We start from the raw sequence: 27,596 nt of genomic DNA, 5'->3' as shown, positions 1-27,596 counted from the left end.
TCTTGAGATTGATCAAAAAGAGCTTTATATGTTCAGTGTCGACTCATTATTTCAGCAGATAAAGACCGTCAGAGTGATTTTTCACACAGTATTTACGTTTATAGTCATCGTTAATAGTTCACGTCAAGACCACTGGGCTACATTAACACCCAGCTATAGATCCGCGTAACAGTCCTAAGCCCAGCGATCTGTTATACCGGTAACTATTAGGTGGAGATTGCCTGCCATACATTTATGCGCACGCGACACAGCGTGCAAGTCTCAGTTCGTTCTCAGTTAGCAACCAAGAAATAGTATAAGCGCTTCATACGGAAAACTGTAAGAGAAGAACACAGGAGAGTCACTGGAGTTAAGAAGCCCAAGTCACCTTATAAGGTAAGATTATCATCATCATTCTTAGTTCTAATTGTCCGTATTAACTCAGTTTTAGTATGTAACAAAGTGGAAACATGGGTGGAAACAAAAGGAACTTTTAAATGCTTCAGATGTTAAAATATTGTCTCTGTTATCATTGATATCTCCTATCATACAAATCTTATTTTTTTAATCTAAACTCTACACAGCTCATCATCATGTCATAGTGACAGTACAACTTGCATTTATAATTGCTCTCGCATGATTACAATTTCACAATAGAGGTGAAATTAGATTGTTGACCAACGGCGATGTATATTTTGGCATTCTATACGCGCGCTGCTTGTGCGGTAGCTAGAATGGATCAGATCCAGTGCATTGTGTGTTATTTGCAGAGAGAATTTTCAGGAATAAATTGGGGGGAAAGAAGTCACCCACTTTATATCAAATCTTGTAATCATTGTAGTATTTAGTGAAATCATGCCTCTGCTTAGGGCAGTTGTGTTTGGTTCAGCTTATGCTGTTAAGCAAACGCTGTAGAGGATTACAAGAAATTCGTTGTTCAACTCACAGGAATTGGTCCGTTTCCAGGGCAACTGCCTAAAACATTGAATCAAGTTAACCAACAATATATTTAGCCTAAAATAATTTTTACGACTGTAATGTTTTTGGAAACGATTTTTTTTCTGGATGCGTACTCGAAGCGTGTTGTGTTTAAGAAGCTTGATATATATTGTGTTGTTGATTATTTGTTGACCCAAACAAGCAGTTACAAAGAAAATGCACATAATAGTTCCAAATGAGGAACGTAAAAATATATAAATCAATGTCAGAAAGGACCATTATAAATACACTGTTTAGAATATCCCCCCCCCCCCCCCTCTTAAACTCAATGCTCGTATATTTTCGCTGGAGTAAATATTTTAAAAATCGAAGACAAATGTTAACAATAAATCTGATAAATGCAAATTTTTCAAGGCGATCGGCATCATTCTTGTAAAGACTTGGACACTTTTTTGTAAGTTAATAATGCTTTACTCGTGAAAGAAGTATTTCGCCGGGGCGTTAAAGAAACTGCACCCTTTAAATTTGACATTTTTTTGACAGTTATTTTGCATCAGGTGCTCAGGTTACTTGTTAAAATGACTGGCTTACTTTTCATTAACCGGTAACATTATACACTACTATAAAAATAACATGTATGGCTGCACATTTATCTTATTCTATCCCGTCAAGGTTATTGAATAACTGCGGTAATTTTTTTATTTCCTATTTCCTATTTTTGTTTTTCGGTCACCGGTGACCGATTTCACACACAGGATCGGCAACCATTCTTCCAACGAGCAAAATGAAGAAATAGTTTGCTCAAAAGAAACTAACAAACATATTCTTTATAAGAACTGCCCATGAAAAACAGGCTCCTTTTGGCTTGACTAATAAATATGGCTTTCGAGAAAGGTTCTTTGATGAGTAAAAACGTCAGGCCCTCAGGTTTTAAAAAACAAATGTTAATGTTTAGTTTTGTTGGACGCAGGGGGCAAGATCAGTAAGAAAGTCTATTGGTACCATCACAACGAATACTATGTAAAAAAAGGTTACATCATTTATTAGAATAATAATTCCCAAGTAAAAACATGCATGTATTTTCTTAATCTCAACCAGCCTTGAAAATGCTAAGAAAGTGAAATTGAAAGTGCTTTTTTTATATTAAATTCTACGGTTGTACGGGAATGTATTATCAAGCCGCACCACTTTTATAAACTCAGTTTGTCCCGTTCCTCCAGTTCTGAAGCGGGAAAAAGACTGTACATAGGGACAGTTTGTATAAAGATTTGTGAAGAATTCTTTTGAGCGAGTACTTTGCCCCGATTTCCTTTATAAGATTGCGGTTCTTGCACTGGCCCATGTAACAATCAAGGAATTTCAATTCACGGAGAAGCCAAGGCAAATAGCAGCTCCGTTTTTGCCTGAAAAAATGGAAGTATATAAAATATAGAGTACTGAATATGTCTAATCATTCAAGAGATTAGGAGATGCTCTAAATGTTGTTTACATTTTGTTGAAGAAACCCACGTTCATAGTTGAAAAAGAAGGAAAGCACACAAGCTAAATACCTTTAACTGAATTCGTCAAAAATGGAGACGAAAAGAAAGAGAACTATCCGAGAGAAAATGGAGATTGCCCGTCCCTAAACACAGAGGAGAAATTCCTGCCTAAAGCAAGAATGAGAGTATGGACTGGTTGTGAAAATACACACTTTTTTAATAAAATATTGTAAATTGGTATTTATGATTTTACCTGCGTACAATTTTCAAGCCCTCTGCACACGCTCATAAATCCGTCATCCAGACGGTTGTTCGATTGTATATATATATATATATATAAGTTAATGCCTGAAATCGTCTGTCTTCAAAATACCACAAGCATATATTTATACAATATTATAAATCTACTGTGTGTTAACTGCTGAATAAATACAGCATAAGTAGAAGACAAATACAGTAAAATTTAATTTCAAAGAAGTCTGAAATGAAGCTTTAAGAAGTCAATGTAGCGTTTTAAAGCATTTTAGTACTCTCTATAAATTAGTTTGTGGCTGAGTAACTTCACTTACATTGAGTAAAGGTAGTTTCTAAACTAAGTAATCTTTATTTGTTTGCTTAACTGTTTTATGTCTATCGACGTCAACCAAAAACAATGTCAGCCAATAAATTTGGAGTATTTCATCTTTCGGTAATTTTCAAGATATCAATGAAACATATTTTGTTCCAAATTATGAATCATGATGTCTCCGTTCTCAGAGTTTGCCTTTTTTTTTTACTATAAATGTTTCACGAATTTCATGGCGAAAGTATCAAGTCAATTTCATAAATTCCCCACCGGCATACCCATGAAATGGGAACTCTCTCTCTAAACAAATTAACATAATTTTTTTCTCGAGGCTAATTACGAACACCTAGCTGCGTAAACACTTTAATTGAAAAGCAGTTTTATTAATGACTTCGTGTCACCGGATATCCGACCCTGAGCTTCCGGTTTGAGGTCAGTGATGACTATTGTTGCTGAAATTCTCGAACAATACCACCTTGGATGTAATTAAGAGATGTCAATCATAGCGTTGAAAACTCCCACTCTGTATGAAATGACGTAGCCATTCACCTTCTATTGATAAGCCCTTGCTATGGTTACAAGTTACATAGTTTGGACTCCAATACTGCTGCGATAAAATAACCACTTTTGTATTTGTTCAAGACATAAAAATAAGCTCGCACCACCTTTCAAGAAATCAAATCAAGAACCAATGCACTTTTCGATTGCTCGTAAGCAGCTGTAGACGGGTTGAAATTGAAAACCCTCTTAATTCTGGTTATGTACATTGAGTGAAAACCATTCAATCCTGCCGTAACCACTTTGCCCAACCCACGGGAAAGCTGTGGAGAACAAACATGAGGCTATTTCATGTTTTGGAACGGAAATTTGTGCCCCAGGTCGTTCTATTGATACTGGCAACACACAGTGTTTGGCATTTTCTACTCGTGTCTTAAAGAACAAGAGGCGGAGGAAATGGTACTGCAAAGAGTCTGACAAGCCTCGGCGAGTGTAGCGTAGACTGATCTTGATTATATAGACTATAGAAAAAAGCCCCGAAGAACTTACATAAGTATTTATTCTAAAGATTGGTGAATGTAAAAAAAATTGTGTCAAGATTTATTTCAAATATCAATACCTCAAAGGAGATATACGGTTGGCGTTGAGCAAAACAGTTGAGGAAGTTGTGAATATATACAGAACCACTTCATTGTGCATTCACAGGGTTTTCATTGTCCTGTCGTCGATTTCACCAAACTCTTAGGTTTAGTCTTAGGACTTGGGACGAGTTAAGTTCCGTATCCATTGACGATATGACGCATTGAACCCATCCTAGGTTAGAACATAGAGCAAGGAATAGAACTAGTTAACTCGTCCCAACTAGCGTTTCGTGAAATCGCCTGCCTCCTCGATTCTCAAGGTTTAATTTTGAAATGTTCCCATCGCGTACTTTGACTTTGAATTATGACTTGAGTATCGGCTTGAAAGCGTGTAGGTGTAAAGCCATTTAAAACGCCTTTTTTCGATCTCTCCACTTGAGTGGAAAGTAGAAATATAAATCCATAGTAACACTTCAACCTGTGTCGCTCATTAAACTGCTGTACTCCAGTTTGATTTGATAGGTTTTGGGTCGACACAGCTCCCATCAAAAAAACTACCAGCACTCACAAGGGAAATCGATCCAGCAATCGTAAACAACCAATCCTGTCGGCTTTGAAGATCTTAGGCCGTCCTTATGGGGATACACTGCAGACATTGTTCACTTGAAATAAGGAGGTCAAACGAGCAGAGTGGAATTAAGATGGAATGGGGAATGGTGGCTACATTAATGACTTTATCGTTGCACTTTATTTTGGAGAGCTTCGCAACAAGTTTATCCAATTGCTTCTTGTGGTGCTACTTATTAAGACTAGGAGCACGGACCCCCAAAAATGTGGGTGCTCCACTCTCACTACATCTGAAGTTTGATTGCTTTACCTGGTGGAATAGACCCAGTAGAACATCTCTAGTTGTGTACCTAGGTTCAAATCAACACAGACATGGTTTAGAGTGGATTTAGTGGTTCTTTGGGAAGTCGTGTTGTGTCTTTTTCCTGGGTGTACGTAGGTTCGAATCCCCACACAGACATCTAATGAGTGGAGTTGGTGTATGCTTTGACGTCTTGTCATGTTGTTCTTCTGGGTGTACCTAGGTTCGAATCCCCACACAGACATCTAAGAGTGGAGTTGGTGTATGCTTTGACGTCTTGTCATTTTGTTCTTCTGTGTGTACCTAGGTTCGAATCCCCACACAGACATCTAATGAGTGGAGTTGGTGTATGCTTTCACGTCTTGTAATATTGTTATTATGTGTGTACCTAGGTTCGAATCCCACTCAGACATGTGATGTGTGCATTAAGCGTTTGTTTTGACGTCAAGTCGTGTCTTTCTCATGGGTTTAGCACAACCAAGTGGGTTTGTCATTGTTTTATCGGGTGTGTAACCGGGTTTGAATCATGTACACAGGCATATGGCGTAGACTGGATTTGGTGTAAAGGATGGTGGTCCATATATTATAGCAGGCACATACCACTGCGTTTTTTTATGAATAACTCTTTTGAACACATTTTTCTTTTACTTTGGGGTGAATTTAGTTACAAATTGTTTGCAATGCGATGAGGTTAGTGGTATAAGTCGCAGTTTGTATGGGATTGGTTCGATTTCGTTAAAAGAGCTGTGGGTCAGGACTTGAGTTGTGCTCGATTTTAGTTCGGGTGTGAACAAGTTTAATTTGTGTTGATTTAGGGTCGGGTTTGGTTGGGCTGGGTTTGGTTTGGTTTGTGTTAGAGTATATAGGTCGGATCGGTTAGATTTTTGCTTTGGTTTTGTTCAGGTATAGGTTTTAGGAAGGTTTCGGGTTGGGTTGGGTTATCGATTGCAATGTGTTATATTTAGGTTGATAAGCCTGCACGCAATTGAGTGAAGTTCAGTTTTTACGGTAAAGTCGATGCGGTTTCGAGTGGTTTTGAAATATATGTTTTTGGACATCAGGTATAGGTTGGGGTCAACGGACCTCCGCGAACAAACAAAAGATAAACTCGCAATACTTTCATCTTTAGTCTTTGATCGAGATGTTAAACATTTTATTACGCTACTTTAACATGCCTTTCTGTTGTACCTGACGCATTGTTTGTGTACTCCACCACTTTGATGGATAACTTGCACACTTTAACCCAGCACCCCATTAATCCCCGTCTTCTCGATGAAATGGCAACGGGCTTATAACCTTCTCGCAATTGAACTCTGTCAATTGTTGGCCACCAACACAATTTGAACTGTTTTCCTTCCTTGAATGACAATGAACGATGGTTGAGCCAAGATGTGACGGGAGGAGGTGTTTAACTGCAGCCTTCACAACTTCCTAATTGGGTTGAGTGCAGTTTAAACCTCGTGCTGTATTATTCATATTTAAAGAAAGCAACAGCGATGTGTGATGAACAGGTGTTTGTTTTATATTTAATACCTTCACATCAATTGCATCCGGTAACACCTTGCCTGGACTCGACAAGAATTTGTGTTCAATTTTGTTCTTCTTACTTAGTTTACAATTTAGTTACATAGCCTATTAGCTTAAAGGCACTGGTCACTACTAGTGATAACTCAAAATAATTGTTAGCATAAACAATTACTTGGTAGCGAGCAAGCAATGGAGAGCTGTTGTGAGAAACGGCTCCCTCTGAATAACGTAATGTAAACAGATTAATTTTGTCAACTCTATATAAGTTACAACCAACAATTTAACTTGCAAAAACAACACGATGACTCTTGAGAATCTTGTTTCAGTTAGGATAATTATTCAAACATTCACACACTAAGTCCCCAAATCGTCGTGACCCCCCCCCCCCCCCACATTTCTTTATTTGTCCCATTGGTTCACTAGTTGTTGATGTACCCTACCACTGCCAGGCTTTCGTCTCTTTGTCGTCTACTCTATGGTCTTGTGTAGATTCATATAACTGTCTTTCCTTTGCGCTGTCTCGCCAATAAAGTGTAGGTCCGTATCCGAGTTTGCAATTTCAGCTACGGCTACGACTGTCGCTAAGTATGTTGCCAAGGACGTCCTATACTTCAACGCAAGATGACACGGAAGTCTAGCCGTAGCTGTAGCCGCTAATTCGGACACGGCCTTGGCTGCAGAGTCGATACTTAATCACACTATTGTGAAGATTTGGCCAGAGTCGATACTTAATTAATCACGCCGGTGTAACCAATTTACAAGAGTCGATACTTAATATTATTTATCACGGCATTGTGAAGCATGTGCCAGAGCCTGTACTTGATATTTTGTTATTGACGCAAAGTGACGAGCTTGCGGAGTCGATACTTAATTTCACCATTCAACGACTTTAATCTCGTTTCCAGGGTGCACAAGTGTCAGGATCAATTGATGTAACACATTAGTCTACAAATGATGTGCAAATAGGCTTAAAGCTGTCCGTTTTAATTCGGTTATTCGTTTAAAGTTCAGGCCTTATTATTAAGATACATACATAACCAACTCGATTAAGTTCAAGTCTGCGCATTTCAATGCGTAACTGAAATATCACAGCTCCGGTTCGTTATAACTTGTCACTATGTACCACCAGCCGTTTATTATTTCCAACTGTCCATGCTGTGTGTATGCACTACACCAATGACGTGCTCGTAGCCAGCCCGCAATAGCCAAAGTACAATAAAGTCAATCCATTTTCTAAATTGACTTTATAGTTGTATATTACTCACGTGTTCGAAAGGTTCGAAACAGTTAAAGGTGTATTGTGTTTATGATTTCTCAATAGAAATGCTGATGAATAACTGAATCTTAAATATAGCCAATCTTGAGCTGGACTGAAATTACAAGTACAATACTCCTACAAAATTGCTAATTAGATAAAATTTAAGAACCCACATTGCTGTATGTGTTAAAGTTAAAGACACTTCATTGCTTGATACCGTTACAAGTTTGTTACAGTGAACGCTATTTGTATGACAATTCACGCCGACTAGGCATTAAATCGTGTGATAAGATCGAGTTGTTGATCTCATGCCAGAAGTGACCGGTTTTATCGGGCCATTATCACCCCATCTTTCAGCATGTGACCTAGGAAACGGACACAAACCTAATTTACATCAGAAATGAGGTCAATGGACTTACGGGCACAATGTTCTGACCTAACCTATTTCTCTCGATTTTTTATAAAACTTGCAACAAAATATGCTAAATTCACCAAGTTGTATTGGATAGTGTACACACACATATCATTATAAATTAGTGTGTACTTTTGTTGCAAAACCTTTTGGGAAAAAAATGAAATTTTTCATAATTTGTTTTTGCAAACTTGACAATGTAGTCAATACTTAAGCCCCTTAAAATAGACTGAAAACACTAAATTCGAGATCATGGCGACCGGATATGGTCATATGACACAGCGCTACCACTTTCGGAAAAAGGGTGAAAATACTTTTAAAATGACACCCCTAAGACAAATCGATTACTATGAAAATAGATGACGCATATCACAACCCTTTTTCCACAATGTGATCCTATACAGATGTTGGGACAATTCAGAAAATTCTGGTGGGGGGGGGGGCGGCAAATTTCCGGTCCTGTTTGGGTTAACCCCCAACCTCCCTGAATAATAACTCTAAGATAATGATTGAGGGTGCTTCACCAATAACACGTGGGTAGGTTTGTTTGTCACTTAATCACCACCTCAATGCTATAAAAAAAAACCTCGATAGAATGACGACAACCTAAGGTGTGGATAACATCTTAAGTGTCCTTTTGCTTTAGATCTTATACATAAAGAGGAGTACTTCATAGATGACCACAGGGCTATGTGGGTCAGGGGTCCATACTTCTGAAATAAACTCATACATATTATTTACGTTCAGTCCCTTTTACATATAGCATAGCTACAAGCAATGTTAATAGATATTTAATCAAACCTTTATAGAAGCTAAAAGTAGTCAGTGTCGATGAGTGTATTCACGTATAGAGAGTCTGACTCCGAGGATTGTTTTAAAGTCATCTGATTGTATATAATCCTGTATAATACAACCATAGGGAATCTAATGGTGACACAGCTTGGGGGATTCTACGGGCTAAGACCTTGATATGTAGGGGAAACCGGAACCAACCCTTGGGTAGCGACTTGCATCTTATATACTTTAACGTCCCTGGTGAGTTCACTTCTACCAGATTGACGTCCTAGGTCTGTAGATGAAGTACAGGATAACTTAATCATATACCCTCATCTATACTTCAATACAAGGGGTTCCGTTCGCATTTTGTGAATACAGTGAATGGCATTTGTACGGGCAGTTGATTGAGTCACAGTACTGTGGTTGTGAGAGTCGATGGATAACCAAATTGAGCATTTCATTCCACTTTTTCTTTTTCTTATTTTCCTATCCCCCTCACTTTCTGCCCGTTGAATTATTCAATTCAATTCATTTTATACTTGCCATTCTCCTAAAGATACAACAGATGTACAAAATATTAAATAGATAAGCAAAACATTAAGCGTAGATGATGGAGGAAAAAAAGTTAACAGCCTATATTATTTTAACCAAACTCAAAAGATCATGAGGCTTTCATATTTAGTCGAGGTTTGTAGAAGACAGCCTAGACTCCAACTACAAACAAGGATATGATGAAAACATTACACACACACAAAACTGGGTTGCTATGAGGGAAATGGGTTGCTATGAGAGAAATATGTAAAACCTTCAGAGGGCTAGAGCAAAAAAAAAGACGCAGGAGCTGGACTAATAAGAGAGTTATGTCAAATGATTCACCTCTAAATCGAAAAGATTACTTTTCAAAAATCCACAAACCCGTTTTGAGAAAGTTTTCCAAAAAGCACATATAAAGACAGCACATCACAGAATATATGAGAAAGTTGCAATTATTTAAAGAGACAATTAATTTAGCTAAGCTGCCAGTCAAGATGTGGATTAATTTCGAAAGTAAAACCAAGGGTTTATTACAGAAACTGCCAGTTAATTCTACTCTCTTCGTTTCTAGGATTGATAAATAGCCGCAGTCACCGTCCAGATTAAAATAATTGAAGACTATCCGATTCAACAATTCAACAATTCAACAATTCATCAACTCAACTTCGTCAGATCAGATATAAATTACCTTTTTAATTTAAAAAAAAAATCTGAAATTTTGTATTGGGACAAAAACCAGAATCAAAGAGTGCTTCTTTCATGGAAGTATCTACTTAACTTTAAATTACTATCATATATAACAAGCTTCTTTTATTCAAATAACCAGTGTTTACATTGAAGGAGAAATAGGAATTGTTAATGCAGTACGTGTAGTCTTTGGCTATGGCTGGAAGAATGTGCACGATGCAACCGTAATGGCAGACTAGGACCATGGTCCTTGACTTAAATTTATAAAAACAAAACAGTTTCTAATCCTATTTCCTCAGCAATATGAGGTCTATTTTGAAAACAACGGAATATTTTTTTGTTTCAAGAAGAGACAAATTGATTTGAAAAAGTAAGAACGCAAAATGAGTTAACTCCACCGCGAGTTCTAATTTCTATTGATATGAAGCACAGTTTTTTAGAGGTGCCCAGCAACTACAAACACATCAACAAAATTAAATTGTAGTTAGATAAAAATACATTATAAAAACTAATTGACTAAGAGCATTATTAAAAAAGGAAAGCAGCAAAATTTAAATAAACACTACGGACAAAAGACAACAACAGAAACCATACAACAAGCAAAACATACATCAAAGACACAAGGATTGCTAACTGAAATAAAAATCACAATCGAGAAGTTCAAGATGACAAAAATTTGAGATATTGCCGAAAATCCCGGTGTGAATAATGTCAACGCAGGGAAATAACATGAGTACACAATCTGAAAAATGTTTCTAACACTAACGCTTCTCAGGTTCAAATATGTGGTCATGGAAACTGATATCGTTTTTGTTTTGTGGATATCAGATCCTTGAGTTGCCTCAGTAGTCACCGTGACATGTACACTGTGACATCGATTGATTCATTTACCAATCGCAATAAAGAAGTCAACTTTAACTCAAGGAGACAGTTAACCCGTAAAATCACTGATGGACTTGTAACCACTATCGCAGCACTCACGGCAGTATCGGCTTTAAAGGCAGTGGATACTATTGGTAATTGTCAGAGACTAAACTTGAGGTCTCGAAATCAAATTCATTGAAAATTACTTCTTTCTCGAAAACTATGGCACTTCAGAGGGAGCCGTTTCTCAGTGTTTTATACCATCAGCCTCCCCCCATTACTCGTCACCAAGAAAGGTTTTATGTTAATAACTATTTTGAGTAATTACCAATAGTGTCCACTGCCTTTAAAGGCATAGTTTGCATTTCGGTTTTGGGAAGGGTTCGCTTGTTTTAATCCTATTCAAATGTAGATGTTTATGTTTACAACTAACGTGTGAAAATTTCATTTTCAAAAAGTGATCGCGTATTTGAGGTATAGCCGAAAACCCTGATATGTCAACGCAGGAAAATAATATATGAATACACAATCTGAGAAACGTTTCTACGGTGTCGCTTCGTTACTGTTCGTGTGGTTAACGTTTTGATTAAATCGACCTCCGTTGTTTTTATTAAATCGATGAATTTTAACATTACAGTAAAACAAATCATAAAGTTGTCGTAGGGGGAATGATATTTAATAGTATTAAAAAAAGAAATAGTGTGACGTGTTACCTACTTTACATTTTAATGTTGTTATCTATCCCTACCTACGTCGAAACGAATATTAAATTACAACGGTGACATGAAAAGAAATTTCCAAATGAATAAAAACGAGTTCCCCGCACCAAATAAGCAAATGTCATTTTAATCTTCATCGTTTAGAGGAAAGTCAATGAAATCTTTAACCTGCTGTATTTTGATGCTTCAATATTCTTACGAGAAATCTAATAGCTCCCTGGTCGCGGCTTACACGAACAGGCCGTATAGTGGGGTATGAAAAGATCACACAATACATCGACCCCTTCACTAGAAGTTACTGACTTTTAATAAATTTAGGACAACATAGGTTGACAATAGACTCGAGGTTGAAGATATTGCACTCTTTGTATAATAGACGGGGAAGATTGGTAGATATCAGGTTACGGTTTCTGTATAACGGTCCGTCCAATGGAGCTCATGTTGTTATTATGAGAGATATCAATGTCAATTGTAGGAAAACATAAGCAAGTAAAGATTGAATGACATACAGATCCATGGGTTTTGTCTATTGTTGTGTCGAATCTCCCACTAGAGGATGAAGAGATAAAAAGACTCATTGTAAGAACAATAAGTTATTGAAACCCAGTCTTCCCTAGTCTATAGTAATGGATTGATCTCAATTGATCAATTGATATCGATTAGTGTCGATGGAGAATGTTCTCCTAGGGGTCAAGTAACATGTTTACTGTTTATGCCTTGAAGATAAAATATGACTTATGCATGAAATACCATAAACTGAGAAAAAGACTCAGCACCTTCCCGAGTTCTTTAACCTTCCATATTAAATATTACAGGCAAAACAAAACGCGCTTTAAAAGAATACATAATTATGAATTGAGGTGCAGTTGTTCTTATTGTGTGTCTTACTCTTTGTTTTGATACAAACTTGCCTCATTTCTTGTCGCTGGAAGCTATATCATTATTGTCAATATCAATGTCACTTCAGGCGTTTGTGACAGCGATTGTCACTTCAGGCTTTTGTGACAATGATTGTCACTTCAGCCTTTTGTGACGATGATTGTCTATTATTAAACTGTCCTTACATATTGTTCCACAAGCATAATATTTTCTGTGCCCCGAGTACCAAACAAAACTGTATACTTGATTCTACTTAAAGAAAGACTGACTGAAAGTGCGATCAGAGAGTTCCTTTAAGTTCAATTCCTACTTCCAAGACGTTTCCAGTAAGTGCTCTGAGAAACACACAAGAGTGCACGGTAAACACATATTAAACTCGCAGATATTTCAGTTGCTAAAGAAATTAAGTTAATTATGACACCTTGGATATGCACAGAAAGTACTCATGGCCAAGTCTGAAAGAGCATGGGACTGCGAGGTAAAGATTTCACTTAAAATACTTGCCGGAAAGGCTCCTGAAAGTGTCTAATTGGCCGCGGCAGATTGCAGTCAGTCGTGGAGGTTTGGAAATGAGTGAATGGGTTCTTCATTGACATTGTACTGCTTGGGTGGTTGTTAAAACATAAAGTAGTTAGCGATCTCAAACTGAACTTTTCAATCGCATTTTGGTCATCAAACAATAATTGTGTTAGAATCTCGGTCGAGTCTAGGTTTCAGACCTTGTTACTTGCACTTTACAGTCGGCCAATCACCGGTGAAATAGTCAGAGACGTCCCAAGAGCGGTGTGTTGACTGGGGTGTGTTATTGGTTGCACTAGTGGATAGCCAGCCGCGTAGTTTGTCAATCTAATCACACTCAATCCTTGTAATGACACGGGGAATCCACAAAAGTGTACATTTTTTGTCAAGTTACAGATGTTTTTGGTTATAAAACTTGGTTATCTTCAAAAGTGCTTCTTATTGCACTAGAGTCCATAATGTCCGAGAAAGATCAAAATGAAAGACGTGTTCTCATTTCCTGATTGCTGGAAACCCACGTAATTGGATAGGGGAATCAAAAGCATGTATGCACTTTTCGTGCCTATCATTTGAATTGGGATTAAAGCTGGGTCCATCGAAGTAGATAGCGTGGTATATCCCATGGTGTCCAAATTTGCCATAATGCATGAGGAAATAAAAGTTTATGCGAGGTAAGCGTAAACACCATCGGCATATTAAGCAGAAGTTTATGCCTAGTTAATCGCTTAGCGAGATTGACTGAAACCAGTCACATACCCTGTACAAATCACTTTCTTGGTTGGTATTTAAGCAGGTATAGTTTGTTAAGTGACCCTTACTTCTAGAAACTATAAGGCTCCCCTGTGAGCCTTATAGGGGTCTCGTATTTTAATTTCACTCAACAAAAAGGAAATGCAAGCATTATGAATGTATATTGAGTAGGTTGGGGAAAGCTTTAGGTGTACAGTATACACAGGAAACTTCAGTTCTGGCTGGCTAACGGTCGTACAACTTTCACCCATCAACACTGATTTGAAAAACGTATAGCGTTAAGGAGGCCCTAAATATGAGACCCCTATAAGGCTCACAGGTGAGCCTTGTAGTTTCTAGAAGTAAGCGACCCTCTGTTTCTATCGTATTCCTGAAAGCAATCGAAAGCAGATCTACATATAGGCCATGCTTACAGTTAAGCCTATATAACTATTTTAGTACCTACCCATTTATGGAAGATGTGTTCTTATTTCAAGAAGATGGACAATTTTTTCTTGATTTGTCAAAACTACCCAGACCTATTGAAAATTAAAGACAGAATATTATATCATTAGATGAACAATACACTTGACACAATTACATGATTGTCTTATTATGGTCTCAAATGGTGCTTCTTGGTTTTCATTTCCCACCATCGTAACTTCGATCCCAAACAATAAACATAATAGTTAACTTGCGGGCATACAACCATGTAAGTGTTGGCTCTGAAACGTCGAGACCAAACCAGCTCTTTTCTTCAGACCCAACATATATTACTTACACCATTCAAAGCTTCAAACATCACTTCAATCACAAAGTTTTATAAACAGTCTGTTTGATATGACATTCATGCAAAGTGGACTTATTCTGCTGTCGGCAGTTATTAAGAGTGGGATAGAATGACGTACTTGATCAGATAATTATAACTTCCGATTACCGCTGCTCAGAGCATGTATATCTAAATTAGTTAAGTGTTGTTGTTTTAAGGGCACTACAAGCTAGTACTACCTTTACATCCAGATCATGCTTCGGGTGGGACTCGTACTAGATTTCATTGGTTCTTCGAGGTTGCTTTGGAATCTAATAATGCCTGTTCCAAATATTCTGGGTCAAAGGTGAAAGTTGTTAACAATGTGAAGCCGGTACACTGGACTGCATAGTCCTTTCCATGAACCTCGCCCAATTTTCGTTTCTGACACCACATTACTTATACAAGGCTTTCGTATCCATTTAATCCACTTGAACATTTCTGCGTAAACAAATATTGTGCTGTTGATTTTGGCAACAACAAAAAATTCACTTATTTTACTTTGTTTCACGCTCATCCCTTCTGGATCATTTGAAGCACATTTATATCTTTACCATTTCAACGTCACTTATGTCTTTTAAATGATGTCGTGACTTCAAAACGTATTGCCTGTTCTAAATTGTCGTATTCTTATAACTCCAGTGTAATATATAACCTTCAGAGTGTGGATTAGTGCTGAACTATACAATGCATGCATTAACAATCCGAGAGCTACCACCACTTAAAAAATATCTTGCTTAGTTCACGGAAATTTATTATTATTTCTGTCGAAGTGAAATTGTCATGTAAAGTACGGTAATCAGGTTTCGTGCTCTAATGGTCTCGTCGATTCGGTCTTAGTAATTGAATCATACAATGTTTATCAGAAAACGAGAGTGCAAATAGACCGCACATTATTGTGCAAGTCAGTCTTGCATTTTACATAATTACTGTACTTTTAACTAACGCTTTTGCTCATTAGTTAAAGCTATACGATAGTTCATCCTTTTTTCTTAGTTTTATTGTATGTGTGAAGCACCTTGGGTACCTGTCATGGCGGGTTCTATGTTTCAAGATTTTTTTTAATTATTATTGACTATTTGTTCTCAAATCTACTTGATGTAGTAGTCTAATTAGTACAAACTCTTCGATGATCAAAAAGTGTTCAGAATTCTTCTAATATTCTGGGTTTCAACGGCAGAGTAATAGGAGTCTTGGATTCAAGCTGCACCCGGTTCAGAATTGACTCGGGTCAGGGTCCTGTTACAGCCTGACCCGGTTATTAGTCAATATGTGACCCAGAAACAAAATTCAAACTGACACAGAATCTGAGGTAAAAGCCTTAATTTAAATTGCTTTGAGTGTCAATCTGACCCGAAACAGGGTCAGACCCCCTGGTTCCCCAAATCCTAGTCAAATCTGACCGGATGGTGTTTAGAGTCTAACTAGATATTGACGTGCCTTTAGTTTGCTTTTTGGAAAGCCTTGGTCGTTAATTCCACTTGACACAATTGTATCTTGGAATATATTTGTCAGCTTTTTTAAACATGGTTCACTATTAATATTAATACGACAGCGCGCTGAAAGCACTCTACTGAAGACAAAACAGAAAAACGAACTCTTAAACCTCTGTTGTTTTATAGTTCCACTCATTGAGATGGACTGTTCTGGTACTTTACCTTAATTTTTTGAATTGCTTGACCAACTTGCATGGAATGAAGGACATCTTAAATATGTATCATTATTGAATCCGGTCCCCAAGTGCGTGCCCTTTTATTTCAATTTAGCCTCTATTGAATATCTCTGCATTGGATCTGATCCTCACGTCGGTTTTAATTTAGCGAATGGTTGATCAACCTGAACATGATTTTGGTATCAGATATCATTGATAAGTCGCAATGTTTTATTTATTTTCTCTCTGTCCGTTTTTCTCCCTATGGCTTTGAAAACTATAGATTTTTTTGCTCTGATATTTTCTTGTGGAAATGTTTTGGAATTAGTTGTCAAATTATTAGTAACATATGTTTGTAGTTATTGTCAATCTTGAGGAGAATTTAGGCCTAGATTATGTATTGCAAGAACGAAATAGAAATTAACAATTTCAGGATTAAAGCATGCATCAAATGCACGCACACAAAAGAATAGTTCTATGAAAATATAAATTATTCAAAAACCGGTTAAATAAATTCTTCATCGGAAGAAGTGAGTAGTTTGTGTTACCCTCATTTTGCTCGAAATCTAACCTGGACTTTTGTTGCTTGCAGGTAATTTTGTACAGATGGCCGACATGAGGATGTTAACACTCATTAGCGTATTAGTCTCTCTACTCTTCATGGCAGAAATTCAAAGATGCCAAGGGCAGATACATTACAAGAATCCTGGATGGGGACCTGGTGGTAAAAGGAGTTCACACATGACAGGTAGCAATGTATTAAGGGTAAGTCAAGAAACTAGACATGTCACAGGGGTGCGTTCGTTTAGCTTCCCTGGGTCGACCCCGGTGTGTGGCGGGTTTTTTTTTTCAGGACGAACGTGGGTAATTATCTGCACACGTTTGTCCTGGGGAAAAAACACGCCACAAACCGGGGTCGACCCAGGGAAGCTAAACGAACGCACCCATAGATCTTTTCGCAAATGCTCATTGCGCAAGCGCTTACTCGTGAATGAGGTGCATGCTGGTCTAGCTAGTGATAAAACTTGATCGCTAGCCAGACCAGCATGCACCTCAATCCACGGCTAACGCTTGCGTTACCGAGTATCTACCCCCAGGTGACCGACCACCCTACCCTCCCAACGTGATGATTATTATTTTTATTTTTTTTGTAATCAATGGAAGAGCTCCAAACCAATAAAAAACACAAAATTCTGTTTAGGTGGTCACATTATATATATAAAAAAAAGGTAGTACAATGCTTTTGTATACAGATATGTTGTGCTAAAGTTTGTGTCTTAGAAAACTGTGTTCGTTGATGTTCGCTTCCATGCAAATTTGAACTTCATAGAGCCCTTTCGAGATATGGTGGACACAGTGGTAGTGTCAAGTAAATTTCTCTAATGTGTATAAGTCTTACAAATCATTGCGCTCCCATTGTGCCCACAGAAATTCTACAAAGGACTCACTGGGTATGAGTGTTGCAATTTATGAAATTGAAAGATGAAATTGTTTGTTGTCCAAGTGACCCTTCAACAATGAAAATACGCAGCATTTTGTTGTACTCGTCGTGTCTTGCTGTAAACATACTCTAGTCTATTATCTATAAATTGCCAATGAATATAGTCGAATGACCAGTTGCAATCAGAACGCACAGTATGACAACAAACAAACACACATATACATTATGGAAAACTGACGCAATCATGATGTAGTATGCTGCCTTTTGCATTGAGGTAGCTGTGTGGGAAAGCTTAGAGTTTGTTCCCTTCAAAATACAAATAGGCTTACGCCCTTACTCTTTTCTTATTTGATTTAGGGGATGTATTTATCGACTGAAGTCTCCATGATATGGTTTATTTTATTCATATCAATTGATTTCACTATGAATCAACCTTAATTAATCATGACAGTTGAAAACGCTTTCCTGATGTAACTGACCACGCAGTAATGTGTCAATCGATATTCCTGGCGCAAAATTGAGTTAATGACGTAATATGAATGGGGCAGTTTTTGGTAGAATCGTAATTACCACAGTTTTAAATTATTTAAAACTAATGATCATTGACTTAATTATTTGGAAACAAAGTTCAATATTAACTATTGGGGAGGTACTGAACTGATGACGAAACATTTTCTTAAGTAACACAAATTTAATTCAGAAGTCAAAGTCTCCACAATTAGAACATGCTCTACACATACTAAAATATACTTCAATTTGTTACGAACTTTACATATTATGGGTATAAAATTAAAGGGAATATTTGAAATTAGAAAAACAGAACAAATATGGTATTTATCAAGGTGGTTGATAACCGACAACTGGGGTTCCATAAAAACATTCTTCCTCTGCAAGGATCGATGGTTTTGACTCATTACACTGACGGATATCGTTTATTATAATGACTCTTATACAAACATATGACGTCATTATGACGTATTACCATTTGGTGATTTTTGGTTGCCACATTTGTCGTGTCATTAATACCCTTTCAGCTATTGTGCGTTCAGGACTCTTGTTAAATTCGACTTATCGTGTATAAACTTTCTATGCCGAAATGCAGTGACACAAATTTTGCAAAACATACAAGAGCATTTCTTGTGGCTTTTTATCTCACTGTGGGCATGCTTCTCGTTTGTTTTCTTCTGCCAATTAAGAAAGTGGGTTTAAATAAGACTGATGGTATCAGGAAACGGTAAAAAGGCACCGTTGTTATGCTCAAAATAATTTTCTAAGAATTGTTTTTTGTTTATACAAAAACAACACTTAAAGTGTGATTTCAGACGTCTTTATGCTGGATCGCCTTTTCCTCTGAAGACCAAGCCCTTGAAAATCAAGTTTTATCAATTGGCCGTCAACAACCTGTACCTTGGGAAATCAATGTGACATGATGTACGTCGATTGGGAGGAGGATGTTTGGGTTGATTTAAAACTTCACAGTCGTTGAAATACCAACAGGTGAACTGCCTCCAGTCAAGATATTGACTCTAGAGTTATCAGGCTGCAATCTTATGAAGAGGACGGTCCGGTGGCATTTATTGTTCTGAACTGCCATTCTCAAAAAAATTCTTGATTTTTTTCAAGTATTCCATTTTTTTTTATCGATTTATATTAATAGGACAAGAAAGAGAAAAATCAACATTGAAAAGCTCTTATTAAGGATTCCATTTTTTGAATCGATTTAGGACAAGAAAATAAAATCAACATTGAAAAGCACTACGATAGTGGCAATTTTGATGTACAGACAAAAAAATGCGTCCGGATGCATTTGGTTAGTGACATTTATTACTATACTTGACGATCGACCTTCACTGCCAACCAATCCGTATTGCTTACCTTCTGGCTCGATAAATGGAAGGATGATGAGTAGTAATTTGATCAAATTAATATAACGTTTACTTGTAACTTATTGCTGGAGGTTTTGTTTTATATACGTACATGGTTGACCGCGGGTTTGGTAACTGATGTGAGAAGTTTCAGTCTTGGAAGAACGGTTTGGTGATTTTTGAATTTTCGGACATCATCAATTTGAGATCAATTTAGTGACGTGTGTGTAACATACCCGTACGCCATTGTCGGTAGTGCTTTCGGGATTTAATTCAATCAGTAACATGTATGTCAATGCTGTCATTCAATACAATTAAGCACACTCATTTATCTTGAAATTACGAAAGTAATATATTATGAGAAATGTTACATGTACACAATGATTCAATTATAAGCAGCTATTTAAAGACAACATTTAGGTTTAAGGTTAAGCGAGAATTTGCTTTTGTCCCCAAACCTATTGACAGACAAACATTTAGTACAACCACGGTACAACCACTTTGGGGTTAATACGGCTTGATCCAGCGCTAATAACTGCGCGTGGCATTTCTGTGTTATCTTTTCAGCTAAGTTGCTAATTTGAAGGCGTAATGTAATCAATGAACACTCCCTCAAATGCAACCTTTGGATTCTAGCAGCAATATTACCATAGAAACAATTCTTTAAGAAACAGTTCTTTAAAGCCTGTAAGGTGTGACTTTCCATCCAGAACAGAGTATACCTCCCTAATCATTCTGATCTTGTTACAATTTACAATTCTGACAACACGTTTTGTGCTTAAGGGTCGACTTCCACTGAACAGTATTCAATTTACTGACATGAAATCAATGGTGTGATGGAGAACTGGATCACTGCTTGCCTAAAGGAGACACTCCACCCGGAACTGACTGTGTCATTTTGCAAAAAGAAAAAAGTCTACCCTTCCTACAACCTTCTTTACTGCCCGATCGCCTAGCCATAAACTGTAACCGATCTACGAGGTGTATTCGTTAAGAGCAGGTGTTATGCCGGGATTCCGGTGTACGTATCCGTACCCGAGTGCCGTGTTTGTTGCCTAATAGACCGGTCACACCTGCCGCGAGTACCGGCTGGGTCTTGACTTTCCCCGGCGCCTAAGTCCGGAAAAATATCATATCATCAAACATCGACTATAAAAGGTCTCAGTAAACATCTATATGAATGCAATTTGTTACTTTTAAAAACACCCACATGTCATTAATCATCGGTCATCGGTTTACGAGAAAACAAAACAAGTTCAAGGATTGCAAAACAAAAACCCTAGCGTAGAAAATAAATCTGTTTTATATCCTTGTCGCCAGTTTTTCAACATCAAGCGTGTCAAGGGTTCGATTTAACATTTCAGCTTGTCCTTCTGTAATTAAATACTTTAGTTTGAAGCTTTTTATAATAGGTCACTTGAATTTGCCCATCGAGTTTCCTTAGTGGTTTATTACTTTAAAAGTAATAGGTCTGTTTGATGTGTAATTCAATTGAATTCAATTATAAAACGGTAGTCTCATTGAATTGAGTATACAGTATGTATCATACATCCATGCATGGCAAACACTAATCGCTAATCTCTAGCCCTGACAAGTTAAAATTTCAATAGTTTGAAGTCTTCATCTTGTTTTATCTTTTTGTTTATTTGTAGAAACGGCATTGGCGCGTGGAATCTGATCAGATGGGTACAGACAGCATGCAGAAAGAACGAAACTTGATCATGCTTCAAGAAATTGCAAAATCTTTGGTGAGTTGGTTTGAACTATCTCTGTTATCATAAACAATAATGCTGTTTTTTTATTTTTTTTTATGTAGTTATAATTGTCTGTCTAGTCCAATGCCTTTCTTGTCTATGTCTGTTTGTCTGTCAGGCTGTCTGTATGTATGTCTTGTCTTATAGGGCCGATTTCTACAAGGAGTGATCACTTAACTCATTACGCCTTGTTTTACTATCCAGTTTCAATGACTGTTTTGGTCACCTTACTTTGTTTTTGATTCTTTACGTTATTTTTTCTTGTGTGAGAGTATGAAAAAATGAAAAAAGCATAATTGAATTTAAATTACTTCAAAACCATATACTTCAAGCACTATATGTAACTGCTAAAAAATCTGTACAGATCTATCACTGTTTTTTCCGTAATATGGTCGATAACTTCAGCCTAAAAATGTTTTGGTAAAAGGACTGCGCGTGTGAATAACCGAGCACAAACGACAGAACAGTATTACCATGTTAATATAAAATACCAACAAAATATAAAATAATATTATATATTAAGAATGAAGCAGCGTAATTGCAGAAACGACTTCTAAGATTTGATTTATTCTCAGAATTCTCATCGAATTATCAACAACTAAATATTCTTGGCATTCAGTTAACAGGATTTATCCAAAAGATGTATTGTGAGCTTTGTCTCGATGATCAATGACTGTTAGGCTTGACTCAATTGCGTCAAGATATGAAACGTAATTATACGGTACTAATATTAAACTTTACTGATATTCACATGACGAAAAGGGACTTGATCAGTTGCCATTGCGCAGTCTTGAGTAATCCAATAAATTTCATTATATAAACCTTTAGAAGACAACCATGTGCAGTTTACATATATACCCTAATTGTGCATGAAGTCTGTTTTTGTTTCAATGTTACTGTTGGTAATTACCCAAAATATTTACTAGCATAAACATTTGCTTGGTAATGAGCAATGGAGAGCTTTTGAAAGTAACACTAGTGTGAGAAACAGCTCCCTCTGAAGTAGCATAGTATTTTAGAATGATAATTCACTCAACTTATATTTAAAAAAATACTTCAGGCCTGATATGAAGCCTTTTATTATGCATCTGGACGCACATAAATTTGTACAACAAGGGTGTTTTTTCTTTCATATTTTTAGCAACTTCGGTGACCAGTTGAGCCCAAATTTTCACAGATTTGTTCTTTTATGTATAATGCTGTGTTCAGTATCTTTACCATTTATGTAATTGTTTTGAATCATGCTAATAAACCAATTCTAACTTTAACTTCATACTTCAAACATGAGTTGATTTTGTACCTCTATGTGTCTTTCAAACAGGCAAAGCAACTGGTAGTACCAACGAGTGAGGACGACACAGTCCTGGACCAATTAACGGTCGACCAATGGCGGCAGGAAGCAGACGAGATAAATGACAACGGTTGGAATTAGGCGGGAAAAGCTCTGAAATTTGACAACAATTATTTAGAATCAGGACGAACTAAACAACTTAAATAGGTTCATATGTGTTTGTATTGCTTTCTTTTTTCTTCAAACGATATGGGTGTTGCGGAATATATTGTAAGAAATAGACCAGGAGTTTAAGAACTCTCAGTTTGACATTTTGGTTAAGATGTTAATTTCATTCCATGAGGGGATGAGCATTGATTTGTTGAAAGGTTGAGATTGGCAAAGAAAGAGCGCAGTATAAATACTTGGTTGTTTAGTAATGCCGGTGTGCTGTGTAATTATCATTAAGTTTGTAGTTTTTTAGTGCATTTTAATGGTTTACTTCAGGTTACATGCTTTGGGCCAACTAGTGCATTGAATATTTTTCTTCATTTTACATGAATTTCAAGATCAATATTTTAAAATGGGGGCCAGTCTGAATTATCAATGTTTAACCATTTTGCCATATTTTTCGAAAATATTGGTTGGTTGTTCACTAAATATAATTGAAAACCTAAACAATAAAATTAAATTAAAGAGATAATATGCAAAGAAAATTTGTTGAAATCAAAGGTTGGCGTGAAGTAGAAAAACATCTTCAATTCTTAATGGCCCCTGATAACGGCCGACCCGTTTTTGGATTAACGAGCCTTACCTGTATATACAACAACTGAAGAAATATAACAACTGATTAAGAATGATTTTTTCGATTCTCAATCGCTGTGGGTTTAATGAAAGTTTCTCTGCATTTTACCACCCGGCCGGTACCGTACCACATCGATATTATTGATCAGAGAATTGTGTAGTAGTAAATAATAATACTGCAATCATGCAAGTTAAGATTTGAATTATTTTTCCTCTTCGTGTAGCATCTTATTTAATCATCATTATTAGATCTACAAAGAAACGTATACAAAGCACAAGGTGTAGGTTCTTTGAGGGGTATTGAAATGTACTATAACTATTTATGCGAATGTGCAATCTGAATCTAATAGATGTAACTCGATTTTAAGCAAAATTTCTGACTGAAACGTTAAGTGTCCCCTCGTGGTTAATAATAGATTTGATTATCTGACGCACACGCAACACACACAAAGAAATACTGAATGCTGATTTACCAAGCAGGACCGAAAATCACCTGAAGGGGTTTTCTAGTTGAAAACCGTGAAATAAACACCGTCATGGTAACAAGTTTACTATACAAATTTATTGACAATTTTATTGTGGACCATAATATTCATAAGTAACGATCTAGTCAATGATAATCAGAATCCAAAATAATTAATTGTTTTAAATGCACTAATCGAAAGTTCAAATACGACACTTGTTCTTTAAGACAATTTAATTTATATGTGGCTGATTTAACTATAGAAGAATACTGCTTAGATTATATACCATGTTATTTTCATTAATTAACAATATAATTAAGTTTTCAATAACTCTTAATTCTTTAGAAACTATTAAGAACAAGATTGTAATAGAAAGTTAAGCCCCAAACAACTAAACAAGATAAAGCTGTACAAAATATCTGTATTTAAAATATATTAACATTCCTCAAAATGACCTAAATAAAACCCAGAATATTCTTAGTCAATTTAAATAGAAGGACAGGCTGTCCGTCTTAAATCAATTCAAAATCTCTAACAACAACAATACCCCGGTGCTTATTAAGTAAAAATAACAGTTCTCAGAATCTCCTGACGTCTTTTGTTTCTTTCTACCTGAATCAAAATCCACGGTACTCAAGTTAAAATGATTCCACTCTCCTCCAGGAGCAGCAATATTATTGTATCGTTATCTTAAACATGAAGACAAAAAGGAAGAAAGTATGTCTGGGTGTGATTTGAAGGAATCATGTATCACCCTTTGCTTGAAACTGTATCCTCAACTCCCCCGGCTTTGTGTTTTAATAAATAATACATTTATAATATAACCTTCTAGGGTTGGTTTATCTTTCACTGTCGTATTTCTACTTATTGCGACTATCGACATCTGAAGAAAAACTCAGTGGTAGACAAGATGCCGCGTTATGAGACTTATTCATGCGTGCACTTATTTATGAGATCAGAAACATGGTAAATAAGGAACCTGTTTTCTCTCTGCTGTAGTTATCGGAATTAATAATGAGGTCAATGGAACAGACCTTAAATAAATTAATTGTTTATCTGAAATTGGAACTAATATAAATTGGAGCGAGTGTTCCTCTTCACCTAACTGCACTATGCCGAAGACATTGCAAAATTATTCATCTCTAATGCCAATAGATAAGGTTTGTGGTGACACCATGTAAAAATCTCTTTTGTGAGTAGTGGCGATTCTAAGATGAGCTGGTTTGTAATGTCAATCCCCCCCCCACCCCCCCCCCACCTTACCAATCCCCTATACTACTTCTAAAGCACATTCCAACGCCAGTCCTCTAGCCACACCCTTCGCACACTCCCCGAGGCTACCTCAATCCCCCACCAGAGCCCACTCCTCAGAGACCACTTGTCTAGCCACATCCTCTAGCCCACGTTCCCATCATAGCCCACTCATTTATCCTTTTCCTAAGCCCACATCTCTAGCCCAATCCCTGTGCCCAAGCAAAGCCCACCCTAGCCACCTCTCAAACCCACTCAATTAGCCCACTCCTCAAAACCAAGCTACCTCTAGCCATCTAGCCCAGCCCCCTAGCACCCTGCTCAAACTCAAGTTACCTAGCCCACTCCCAAAGCCAACACTCCGGAGCCCTTCGCTCACCTTCGATAACTGTTGTTGTTAGTTTTACACAGTAATTAATACGATTCGTAGTGACATTAGATGAAGTACATTGACCGGTTCACAGACTTGGGTTTGTTCGGTGTCAATGTTTCGACGAGTGAACTTGTAAAAGATTAAAGGCGGGGGGGGGGTTACTCACCCTCCTCATTAAGACAGAGAAGTAAACAGATCCGAAATCTATCATATCAGTCTGTCATGAATCCTAACCTGTTATTCCCAATAGGTCAATGATACCATAATGGATGTCATGTCCAATTACATCTCTCAACGGTACTCGTTTGTCTACACATCTCCAAGCGAGCAAACACTGCAAATGAATTTATCATCGTATATAATTCAATCTGTCGAAAAAGCTTTCCCATTACCCCTTTGTAATTTTTGTTAATATATTCCACTCCGTTTTCTTTTCGTTTTTAATTCCCCACTCCGAATGCTACAGCGGATGACACGCCGTGCATTCACCCTTCCCACATCTCTTAACACCCATAAAAAGCTTATCAGTTTTGTATCCATTATAAGAGGTCTAGTGTAGAACTTTACACATGGTCGCCACGGGTCTTTCCAGTAACTATCATAACTTTCTATCAATGAATCTGTGTCCACTTTTACCACACTACACTTTTTATACCCGGAAGCGACTTAGATAAGGTGTGTGTTCCCCAAGTAGAGTATATGACCGGCTGATGATAAATGGCGGTTGTTTTGAAACAAGGCCCACGGGTTTCTGGTGTCCTGTGATGACAACAACGATTAGTGAAAAAACTTGTATTCATACGATGTGTTCATCCGAAATTGATTTTTTTTTTAACTGAAGCGTGATCCCTTAACCAAACACAATGTAATTGTTCTTCACCCGGTCGTTACACACAACTTAAACCGAGCAAAAAAACATTAACGCTGCACAAAAGTATACAGTTCGGTCCGAGGTGCCACTTATATTTGTTTTTATTTTAATATTTCAAAAAAGGAATCAGATTGTGTTGAGAGATCTATTTCTGATTATTTTCCCAAAATAAGTTACAAATTGTTCGTCAGACTGTATATATTGACTTTAAAATATAGCTCTACAAAAAAAATCAGTGCCCCTTGACTCAGACTGGGTCAAATGAAGGATATTTTTGACTCACTTTGGTCATAGGGGAGTCTGTCCATATAAGAGTCAATTAAGAGTAACCTGTCATGTCTTTCAAGAATAACTTGGCATAACTTACCCCCAAAAGATGCTTGAGCACCTTATTTATATGTTACGATAACACAATAAAAAATAGTTCATGACCCTTTAGGGTTTGTTTGACCAGAAATGCATGTCTTGTACACTAGGCATTAGTATTTATGAAAACAGTGTAACGATGGATTGAAGGTTTACGTTGTGTAAACAAAAACTGTGTTTATACAGAGTCTAATACTGCATAAGTTTTTTCTAAAATAATTGAGTCTTATGAAGAAGGGGTGTTGAGAGGGTTTTTTTAATTTTTTTAAAACAAATTCTCACATGACGGAGAGGTTCATCCCTTCATTTACATATCAACTATACATCCAAATATTTGAACCAATCTTTAATATGTGTAATAATTGAGCAGTGTTATTTGAACTTATTATACGAATGGTAGATGCTCTTTCATTGATAATAGAAAGGCACAACAACTATTTGCATGGGTCATTTTGGTTGAAACCTCAGAGACTCAAATGACTCGTGAAATATTTAGAAAAGGCTTTATATATTTCTTTTAAATTGTAGTTTACTATATCATAGAAGTTTGAAATTTATAAAAACTGTAATTTATCTTAATTAATTTTACCTTCATTGACAAATAAAACAAACGTTCATTTACGTTACGGACTTCTTTAAAATTGTATGTTTAAATATTCTCTTGTCTTTGTACATTGATAATTACAACTTCCTTAATAATTATAGATCTGTAACTTTATAATTATCAATTTAAAGAATCTATACGTGAAACAATGTCGTGAACCACATTCTGTAAGAGCAGAATAAATTCAAATAAAATGTTTCTCAGATTGGCTTCCAATTCAAAAAAGAAAATAGCCCTAAATTAATGAAAAGTGTTCTA

General features: G+C 36.7%; 1 protein-coding gene across 1 annotated transcript; it reads left to right on the top strand.

Annotated features, from left to right (window-relative positions):
• Positions 1-27,357, top strand: LOC139941140 (uncharacterized). Its single transcript, XM_071937589.1, has 4 exons — positions 1-375; positions 16,868-17,040; positions 21,234-21,329; positions 22,657-27,357. The coding sequence occupies exons 2-4, from the start codon at positions 16,882-16,884 to the stop codon at positions 22,765-22,767; spliced, it is 366 nt and encodes a 121-aa protein (XP_071793690.1). The 5' UTR covers positions 1-375; positions 16,868-16,881; the 3' UTR covers positions 22,768-27,357.
• Positions 27,358-27,596: the final 239 nt, after the last annotated feature.

This window comes from Asterias amurensis, chromosome 8 (genome assembly GCF_032118995.1).
Source record: "Asterias amurensis chromosome 8, ASM3211899v1".
Classification (NCBI taxonomy): Eukaryota; Metazoa; Echinodermata; class Asteroidea; order Forcipulatida; family Asteriidae; genus Asterias; species Asterias amurensis.
This window is presented reverse-complemented; position numbering and strand designations above follow the sequence as displayed.